At 42.0% G+C, this 10859-nt stretch overlaps 1 protein-coding gene across 1 annotated transcript; it reads left to right on the forward strand.

Annotated features, from left to right (window-relative positions):
* The first annotated feature begins 489 nt into the window (after nt 1-489).
* Nucleotides 490-10568, forward strand: LOC122769645. The gene is made up of 3 exons (XM_044026355.1): nt 490-513; nt 4857-4998; nt 6210-10568. Exons 2-3 carry the CDS (start codon nt 4860-4862, stop codon nt 9899-9901), a joined length of 3831 nt encoding a protein of 1276 aa, XP_043882290.1. The 5' UTR covers nt 490-513; nt 4857-4859; the 3' UTR covers nt 9902-10568.
* Nucleotides 10569-10859: the final 291 nt, after the last annotated feature.

The raw sequence follows: 10859 nt of genomic DNA on the forward strand, positions 1-10859 counted from the left end.
AAACAGCGCGGCTGACGAGAGCGTCAGTGAGGAGATATTTTGCAGCAATTAGCAGGTTTTTAACCATGAAAACAAGTTAATATATGTAAGTAGACCTCCATAACTAACATATATGTGTGATACAAGCATTCCATGTCACCTTTAATACACAGCAGGTAAATACTTTGTAGATGTGGTTTGTCGTCGCATCCATTTGACCCAGAGATCACAGGCGGGAAAACAAAAAAAAAGAAATCAGCCCATTTCCCAGAAACAGTTTCTCTGCAAAAGTGAAAATAAAAACACACATACCAGCACACACACACACACACACCTCCCACTCTCTCGCTCTCTATCAGTCGGTCACATGATTTCTGTGAAATCAGGCAGCTTCCTCTTTGCTCCGCCTCCTGTGATGAATAAACATGAGGAGGGTTTTTCTCAACGAGAGACGATGATATATAAAGAGAAAAGTTTGTGCTTCAGAGGATACGCACACACACACACACACTCTCTGTGTCTCTGCTCCTGTGGGTAAGTCTCTTCACACACACTCTCACACTCTCTCTCACACACACAAACACACACACTCTCTGTGTCTCTGCTCCTGTGCGTAAGTGTTTTCACACACAAAATGTTTTTGTTTTTTATTAATGACTGCATTTTTATTACTTTAACATTTTGATATTCATTGTTTTTTACTGTTGACATGTGTTCATGTTTTATTTAAAGTGTTTGTTTCTCATTATTATATTATTATTATTATTATTGTATTATTATAATCATTATTGCTGTTGCAAATACTAATTTAAATATAATCAAACAAACACATTATATAACATTAAGACGAATAATAAACAAATAATTTATTATAATGCTAACATGCTAAACTATGATGTTACAGATTAGCATGTTACCAGGTCTAGTCATTTCCATCCAACTCAGTATAATGTTAGTATGCTAAACTATGATGTTACAGATTAGCATGTTACCAGGTTTAGTCATTTCCATCCAACTCAGTAAAATGTTAGCATGCTAACATGCTTAACTATGATGTTACAGATTAGCAGGTCCAGTAATTTCCATCATCTCAGTATAATATTAGCATGCTAGCATGCAAACTATGATGTTACAGATTAGCAGGTCTAGTCTTTTTCATCCAACTCATTATGTTAGCATGCTAACATGTTAAACTATGATGAAACATTAGCATATTAGCAGGTGTAGTCCTTTCCATCCAACACAGTATGTTAGCATGCTAAACTATGATGTCACAGATGAGCATATTAGCAGGTCTAGTCATGTCCATCCAACTTAGTTTGTTTGCATGCTAACATGTTAAACTTTGATGATAAATATTAGCATGTTGGCAAGTCTAGTCATTTCCATCAGATTTGGTTGCTAATATAATGCATGCTAACATGCTAAATTATGATCCTAAGGTTAGTTTGTTAGCAGGTCTAGTCATTCCCATCACATTCAGTGTAATATTAGCATGCTTACATGCTAAACTATGATGTAAACATTAGCATGTTACCAGATCTAACCATTCCCATTCAACTCAGTATAATGTTACATTACATTACTTGTCATGACTTACGATAAGTGCATTTTAACATTTGGGTACAAGCATGAGTTTGGAGAAGTAACTAAGTGCTTTAAGTAGCCAGACTATAAAGTTCTAGTTGGCTGGGTTGTAGGTTTTGATCATGTCCTGGATGTAGGCTGGACCGGATCCATTTGTAGCATGGAACGCAAGCACTGGAGTCATGAAGCGGATGCGAGCAGCTACAGGAAGCCAGTGAAGGGAGCGGAGACAAGCAGAGATCCATTCTGTTACGTGTGTTTCAGAGCAAGGGAAAGAGAGAATAAGTTTGGTGTCATCAGCGTAGCTATGAAAGGAAAAACCATGAGAGTGAATGACAGATCCAAGAGAGTTGGTGTACAGAGAGAAGAGGAGAGGGCCCAGGACAGAACCCTGAGGGACCCCAGTAGTTAGAGGACAAGGTTACTCGGTCTTAAAAATAGGATGAGAGTAGGGTAAGTGTAGAAGTAAGGATCTGGTGGTTAACTGTGTCAAACACTGCAGAAAAGAGGATGAGGATGAGCACAGAGGAGAGAGAGGCAGCCCTGGCAGTGTGGAGTTGCTCAGTGACAGCAAGAAGTGCAGTTTTGGTCAACTGACCTGCTTTAAAACCAGACTGATGAGGATCGAGAAGGTTGTTCCGGTGAAGGTAGGAGGAGAGTTGATTAAAGATAGCACGCTCCAGAGTTTTGGAAAGAAAAGGAAGAAGAGAGACAGGCCTGTAGTTATTTATGGGTTGAAGGTGGTTTTTTTAAGGAGGGGGGTCACTCTGGCCTCTTTGAGAGAGTCAGGAAAGCAACCAGATGATAGAGATGTGTTAATGAGATGGGTGAGGAAAGGAAGAAGTTCAGAAGCAATTGACTGAAGAAGATGAGAAGGGATTGGGTCAAGGGGGCAGGAGGTGGGGCGGGCAGAGGTTATTAGGGAAAGAACTTGATCATGAGATAAAGGTGAAAGAGGATAGAGAAGGAGATGAATTTGTGGTTGGTCTGGGCGATATGGAAAAAAATGTTATCACGATATGTTTTTCCATATTGATCAATCTCGATTCTTATCACGATATGTAGTTTTTGCAGATGCTGCCAGTGTGAGGGACATCCTTAAGCTTGAAGAAATAAGAGATTCACTGAAACTTTATAATAAAGTTTAATAACATAAAAAACAACTTATTCAAACAACTTAAAAAACAATTATTAAATAATAATAATCTCAAATATTTATAGAGGCAGCACAAAACCAAGCTAAGTAAACATGTGGGTCACACCCTCTGACACATTCAAGTGCTAACAAAGACAAAATAAATGTCAAAACTAAACCACTATTGGTTTTTTGAAAAGTGCAAAAATAAAAGGTTGTGCACATCTTTTTTAATGTAAACATGAGTCATCACCCTTTACACAATAATACAAGCTTTTACTTATAGAAACATTGTATATAAACTAACAGCTGGGACAACTATCACATCAAATTGCTTCGGCTGGACAGTGAACATCTCCAGTACAAAAACAGTAAACATGGCCCTGGCACAAATGCTACCTGAAAGATTAAGGTAGATCTCTAGAAATATTTTAAAAGTAGAACGAAATCTGAGCCAAAATTGCACAATATGAAGTGAACCAGTCAGTTATTCTATCATTTACCCCATTATAGGTTTTTTACAAGAAAGACAAGTCCATCCACCACATCTGGCTTTAAAGCAGCGAGGCAATATCTAACAGCGCTTGTTATATTTTTTCTTTTATAGTTTATATATTTCATACGGGGCAATGGCTGCAAAGAACAACTGGATAGACTTTTGTTTCACAGAGCTGCTCTCGCTAGCAATGCTAACGGCAGATGTCGTGCTAGCTTGAGCCCGAAGAGTCACACTGTCAGTGTAAACACTGAGGTGGTGCCGCCACAGGCTTTGTGTACCAACCGGCGGCATATTTTACAGACCGGCTTCGCCTGCTCCTGGTCGCTTTTGCAGTATCCAAACCACGTCCACACAATTGACGTCGTGTTGCCTTTTTATAACAATGTCTTCGCTGTCTTCGCTCATTGTTTCCTCATTTCTTCAACTTCTTTCCTGCTCTCTCTCTGGTTGGAACTTTAGCAACGCTGCTCACGATGGGAAGTGGGCATGTCCTACCAGCATACGGCAGCCGACAGACTCTGATACTGTTGTTGTTGCGCTTACTTTTTCATGTGATATCGAATAATATGTCCCGAGCTTATTATCGTAATCGATCAAAATTTTATCGCGATCCTGAATCGAGATCCAATTATTGCTCAGCCCTAATTTGTGGTTGGTAGAATAGTGAGACCAGGAGGTGGGGTTGAGAAAGAAGAGCAAATGTCATCTACTTTTTTTGTGAAGTAGTTGACAGAGTGAATTGGTAGAAGGGAGGAGGGAGGAGGTGGAGTGTGGGGGTCAAGGAGGTTAGAGAAGATTGATAGAAAGATTGTTTGGCTGCAGAGATAGAAGCAGTGAAGGTGGAGAGAAGAGAGTGATAGGAAAGCAGGTCGTCAGGGTGTTTGGATTTCCACCATTTCCTTTCTGCTGCCCGTAAAATGGCTCTCTCAGCACGCAGTCAGACAGCCACGGGGCTGGGGAGGACTTACGAACCCGCTGTGAAGTAAGAGGACAGAGAGAGTCAAGAGAGGAGGACAGAGTAGAGAGGAAGGTGTCTGTGGCAGAGTTGGGATGCTTGAGGAAGAAGGAGTCAGCTGAAGGAAGTGCTGATAGAAGAGTTGAGGATGGAGAGGAGGGAGAGAGAGAGCAAATGTTACGACGGACAAGTGCAATATCTGATGAGATGAGACCATCAGATTGGGAGAGTGGGAGAGAGTAGGATATGAAGAAATGATGAGGTCGGAGGTGGAGCAGTTTCTGGTGAAGATGAGGTCGAGGTGGTTGCCAGCTTTGTGAGTCGGTGGAGAAGGAGCAAGTGAGAGAGAAAGAGAGGAAAGTAGAAGAAGTAAATAACAAGACAAAACCAAACTTTCACCTTAACTAAACAGACAAGTCAAAAGTCAAAGAACCCAGTGAGACACAATAGCAACTAATAGCCAAATAAGAAAGACCCATTGAAGGGATACGTAGCTTAATTCCAGTAGTCCTGTGAGATACACAGAAAGTCCAAATGCACACATTAGCATGTTAGCAGGTCTAAGCCTGGTGGGTTTTGAAGAATTTACACATGGGCTGTGGCAGGTCATTAAAAACAATTCTTAACAAGTCTTGTTTTTTTTTTTACTACTGGAACTGAAACCTGAAAAAGAAACAAACAAGTTTACATTTGTATTTCAGTGGATGAAGAATCCTGAAGTGACTCACAGTCAGGACAAAGAGGCGGAGCCTGAAGACAGCACAGCAATGGAGGTGGCAGCGCTTGGTCGGCCGTTTAGTCTGGGGATGCTTTACGACTGTCGCAAGGATTTCCTCGTCCCAGGTTAGAATTCACGTATTAAACACTCGATGTTGAATTCCCTGCGCTTATGACGGCAGCATGCGCATTTCATCGCGAATGTTACCGCCCCACCAGTAAGTTTACTTCGAGAGCTCCACCTTAGCTCCACCTTGTCCCTGCGAGAGTGTAGGCGAGGGAGGAAGAGCGGTATTATGTCAACGCGGAGGGACAAGTGTGCTGTTGGTGGCTGCACAGTGGAGCACAGTGTTTTACACAAACTTCCAGCCTCAGAGGATTTTATATATGAAGCTAATGTGCCGGATAAAGTCAACAAACGTGTGTTCGTGTGTTCGCACCACTTCGCATCAGACTGCGGCCAGCGGTCGCCGTATTTAGTCAGCGAACGTATTTCACCGACGTACAAACACACACATTGTTAAGAAAAGGTCACATAGAGCTCATAACTGACCATTCCTAATTTAAAATATTTGTTCAGTACGTCCTCCATGACCGGAGCACAGACTCAGTCTGATACAGTCACATACAGTGGCAGTTTATTCAGCTGCTGTCCCTAAGTCTTTTTAACTGATTTACAGTTCGGCAGTGTTCGGCTCAATCCTTATGTAGGACGTCTCTTCCTGTGACGGCACTCTCGCTGTTTTCCGCACACGCTGCCATGTTGATATTGTCAGAGAACTAGTGGAGGGACGGGGAGAGAAATGGAGCGGAGGGAACAGGAGCTGAGCGAGTGAGCGCTGTAAAGAGGACAAATCAGTTTGCCTGTGTCTCATTTGCATATAAAGGGACCAGGCACAAAACTGAGTGTTCTGAAAGGGGCGGGTTTAGCAGGGTTATTGAACTGCTATGATGCTTCATCCTTATGGTATTTTGACCAAAGCATGTCACTGACATGTTCATTAGGACACCAGGGAACTATTTTAAATGGGGAAATAGGGTATAATATGTCCCCTTTAAAGTGATCCCAAAAGTTGTTAATTTTTATACATGAATACATTATTTTAGAAAGCTGTATATAAAATAATTATATGATTCAGATATCACAGTAATGTTTGTTTTTCATTATTTAGGGTTATTTAGGGTTAACCACTTAAAAAATGCTTTGGAATAACAGTAACAATTTACAATTACAATAATTTGGGTAAGGTAAGGGTGAGATATGAGTTTTTTTGCTGCTTCTTTCTTTCATACAGTGAAAGACTGTTTGGAATGATGCGTCTCTGTTGTCTCGGCAGGAAAGACACTGTGGAACATCAGCGACCTGGAAAAAGACACACGAGCCAGAGAAAAACCCAGCAGTGAATTTGAGATTGTTGCATCTGAATCGATCGAGGACAAATCTTCATCTCTGAAGGTTGACGCTTCTCTGAAGGCCAGTTTCTTGGGTGGACTGGTAGAAGTGAATGGATCGGCCAAATACTTGAATGATCAGAGGACGTCCAAAAAGCTGGCCAGGGTCACTCTGAAGTATGAAACCACCACAATGTTCGAGGAACTGTCGATGAGTCATCTCAGTAGAGGCAACGTGAAGTTCCCGTACGTGTTTGATGAACAAATAGCCACACATGTGGTCACAGCTATTCTCTATGGAGCACAAGCCTTCTTTGTGTTTGACCGCGAGGTGTCGGAAAAGGAAGATCATCAAGACATCCAGGGGAACCTGAAAGTGATGATCAAGAGGATCCCATGCCTTGCTATCGAGGGCGAAGGTTCTCTAAAAATGGAAGATAAAGACAAGGCCTATGTTGACAAATTCTCCTGTAAGTTTTACGGAGACTTTTCTCTCCGTAACAATCCTGTGTCTTTCCAGGACGCCGTTAACGTCTACCAAAGCCTGCCGACATTGCTGGGACCCAACAGAGAAAAAGTCGTACCACTGAAGGTCTGGTTGTTGCCTCTGACAAATTTAGATTCTTCTGCTGCAAAGATTGTCCGTCAGATAAGTGTAGGGTTAGTTCAGGAAGCACAGAGTGTCCTGGAGGACTTCAGCGAGATTGAAATGAGGTGCAACGATGCAATGAGGTCAACAACCGCACAGCAGTTCCCACAGATCGGCAAAAAACTTAGAAGTTTTAAAGAAATGTGTACAGTGTTCAAGCTGGATTTCCAGCGAACCCTATCGGAGAAACTTCCATCAATACGAGGAGGAGGCGAAGAGGAGTCGGTGCTCACAGAGGTTCTGATGAAGAGACACTCTTCTCCGTTCAACAGCAAAAACCTGGATGAGTGGATGAACTGCAAAGAGAGGGAAATCAGCATTTTAAAATCTTTTACCAACATTTTGAAAAACACAGAGATTGTTTCATCTCAGAGCAAACTTCATGAGGCAATTCTCCGTGCAGAAAACACGGTGTGTTTAGTTTTCACCTCTCTGGAAAGTGTTGAACCGTATCTCTCAGCTTTGTCAAACTACAACCAAAAAAACACCAAACTCGACAACCACCAAGATCCACTTACCTACGATGTGGAGAAGGAGCAATGGTACCTTTCAGACGGAGTCTTAGATACCATGAGGAAGAAAGTAAAGCTTGTCAGTGACTTTGCTGAAGCCAACAAGGAGAACAAGAACATTAAGTTCCTGACAGTGGGTTTGACAAATAAGAACCTGAAAGGTTCCAGCATCTACCTTTATAAAGATGGTTCTCCTGAAGACGAGAACTTCCAACCACCTTCAAAACCTGAAACTGTGAGAGTGAGTGACATAAACCACAACAGTGTGACGCTGAAGATCTCTCCACCCAGATTTGGAGCAGAGAACATCACCTCCTACTCTGTGGATTGTTGTGTCGGTGGAGAGGATGGATGGAAACGAAAGATGGCACCAAAGGCTGAGGAGGTCACAGTGAGCGATCTGAGTCCCAACACCGACTATGTGCTCAGATGTAGAGCAGTCACCTCAGTAGGTATCGGGCCGGTCAGTGAGGTAACTGGTTCTGTTAAGACGTTGCCCTGCAGTCCACCTGGAAAACCTCAAGTTGACCCAAACTCCAGTGAGATATCAGTGAGCTGGCAGAAACCTGCAGAGCTCGGACAAGACGTGCAGGTTCTGAGCTACATCGTAGAATACGCCCAAAAAGAAGATCTCCAGTGGAACCACACGTGGTCAGGAGCTGAGAAGGCAATCATTTCAGGGCTTCAGTCCGAGACAGAGTATGTTGTTAGGGTCATATGTGACTGTGGTGGAGATGGCAGAAGCAAAGAAAGCATCCCTGTTAATGTCTGCACAACAATGCGCAAATTTGATCGCCTCGCGGAATACCTCAAACACAAAAGCAAGATCTTGGAGTCCAACTCTCCCTCTCTTTACAAACTGCCACTGACAGAGGAAGACATGGACATAGAGGGATGCCGAAGATTTAACTTTGGCAAAGAAACCATGAGGCAGAATCGTACCATCATGCTCCTGGGAGCGACCGGATCAGGAAAATCCACACTCATCAATGGAATCATCAACTACATTGTTGGTGTAGAGTGGAAGGATGATTTCAGATTTAAATTGGTTGTCGAGGATCAGTCCAGATCACAGGCTGAAAGTCAGACCTCTGAAGTCTCAGTCTACAAAGTGAACTATCAAGAGGGTTTTAAGATCCCGTATTCTCTGACCATGGTGGACACTCCAGGTTTTGGAGACACAAGAGGAATAGGACGAGACAAGGACATAACAGAACAAGTCAGGAAGCTCTTCACCTCGGGTGAGGGAGTCAAAGAGATCGACGCCGTGTGTTTCGTTACTCAGGCCTCTCTTGCAAGACTGACGGCAACACAGCGCTACGTGTTCGACTCTGTGCTCTCCATTTTTGGCAAAGATGTGGCAGAGAACATTGAGATGCTGGTGACTTTCGCAGATGGAAAGCAGCCGCCAGTTCTAGAAGCAATCAACATCTCTGGACTGCCCTGTCCCAAAAATGACTTGGGGCTTCCAGTTCACTTCAAGTTCAACAACTCTGCACTTTTTGCAGACAACAGGTGCCTCAGAGGCGAGACCTGTGATGAAGACTCGGACGATGACAACTTTGACGAAATGTTTTGGAAAATGGGAGCCAAAAGTATGGAACGGTTCTTCACTGCTTTGGGCAAAATAACAACCAGAAGCTTGCAAATGACCCAAGAGGTTCTGAAAGAGCGAAAGCGGCTGGAAACGGCGGTTGAAGGTCTACAGCCACAAGTGAAAGCCGGACTAGCAAAACTCGAGCAAATCAGGACGACCAAAGAAAAGATCAAAGACCAGGAAACAATAATGAGCTCAAATGAAAATTTTCAGATTGAGGTGGAAATGATCAAACCAGTCAAAGAAGAACTGACCAAGAGCGGAGAGTTCATCACCAACTGTCAGAAGTGTTCAATAACATGTCACTACCCATGCGGCATAGCAGAGGATTCTAAAAAAGATCGCTGTACCGCGATAGATCAGACTGGGATGTGCATGGTCTGCCCCGGAAAATGCATTTGGAGCGTTCACTTCAACCAGAGGTACAGGTGGGAGTACGTTAAAGTGACGGAGAAGAAGACACTGAAGGAGCTCAAAGAGAAGTACGAGCAAGCGTCGCATGAAAAGATAACCACTCAGAAACTGATCGAGAGGCAAGAGGAAGAGATCGTCGGCCTCCAAGACATGATTTTAGCACTCGTTGAACAGTCGGCTTCCTCCATAAATCGTCTTCAAGAGATTGCACTGAAGCCCAACCCCCTGACCATCCCGGAGTACATCGACATGCTGATTGATGGAGAAATGACCGAGGCCAAGGAAGGTTACCAGGCTCGAGTCCACTCTCTGGAGTCCATGAGGGAAAGGGCAGAGATCATCTCCAAGGTGGCCAAAGGAGAGCAGCTGAACAAAAGCGATGAGCAGTTGTCTCGGGAGCGGCAACAGAGGAAAGAAAAGGTCGGCTTCTTTAAGAAAATGGGAAACTATTTGGGATTTTCTTAGGAAAAATCTGCACAAGCAGCTGCTACAGTGATGACCAGTACCATTTGAAATACTGCTGACTCATGCTAACATTTAGATTTAATATTAGATGTGTGTCAATAATTTCTAAACACTTAAGCCACAAATGCAAATAAAATATCTATTTAATCATTGAAAAGAAATGAAAATACACTTTGTTTGCAAAGATAGGAATTTTGTTTGCTCCGCCCTTTGCCTTTGCGCTCCCTGAGTTTTCTCTGTCGCAATCCAAAACTCAGTAGCCAATCAGCAGGCAGCTTTCCAAGCCACGATCAGAATCACAAACAGAAAAGCATGGCACAAAGAAAGAGTGAGGGAGTGCAAACGCTTTATCCTGTTTGCAATATCATTCTGATAATTTGAGCAGAAAAATTAGGAAGTTTAATGATTGATGAAGTCATGATTTTATTTTTCTTTTATTCTACCACTACGTGCTAACACTAGCATTGTTCGGTTAGCATTGCAGGAAAATCCCAAACTTCTTGGGTTTGGTTTGTAATTTTATCATCTTTTTTTTTTTTAAATGATAGAAAATCCACACGTTTGTGAAGTTTGAAAAAATCTCTTGTTTGTTTTTATTATTTTTTTCTCTCAACATTTGAATAAGTCTTACAATCTTGAAGTCATAAATAAATTTATTCCACTTTTTCTTTCTTTCTGTCTTTGAGATTTAAATAAAGTTTACATAAAACGCTCACATGGACACATCCATATTATTGTTATTACTATATCAATGTTTTTAATTAATTACATTAAATTAAAAAAAGGGCTTCATGTTCTATAACTTTAAATTGTTATGACTTTAACAAAAAGTATTTTACTATATTCTTATTCAAGTTACAAATTAAATTAAATCAAATAGGACTTTAAATAATAAAAAACCACAAAGAAAAAGGAAACAATCATTAGTATTTATTCTTTCTTAAAATACACCTTTTGT

This window comes from Solea senegalensis, linkage group LG1, assembly GCF_019176455.1.
Source record: "Solea senegalensis isolate Sse05_10M linkage group LG1, IFAPA_SoseM_1, whole genome shotgun sequence".
Taxonomy (NCBI): Eukaryota; Metazoa; Chordata; class Actinopteri; order Pleuronectiformes; family Soleidae; genus Solea; species Solea senegalensis.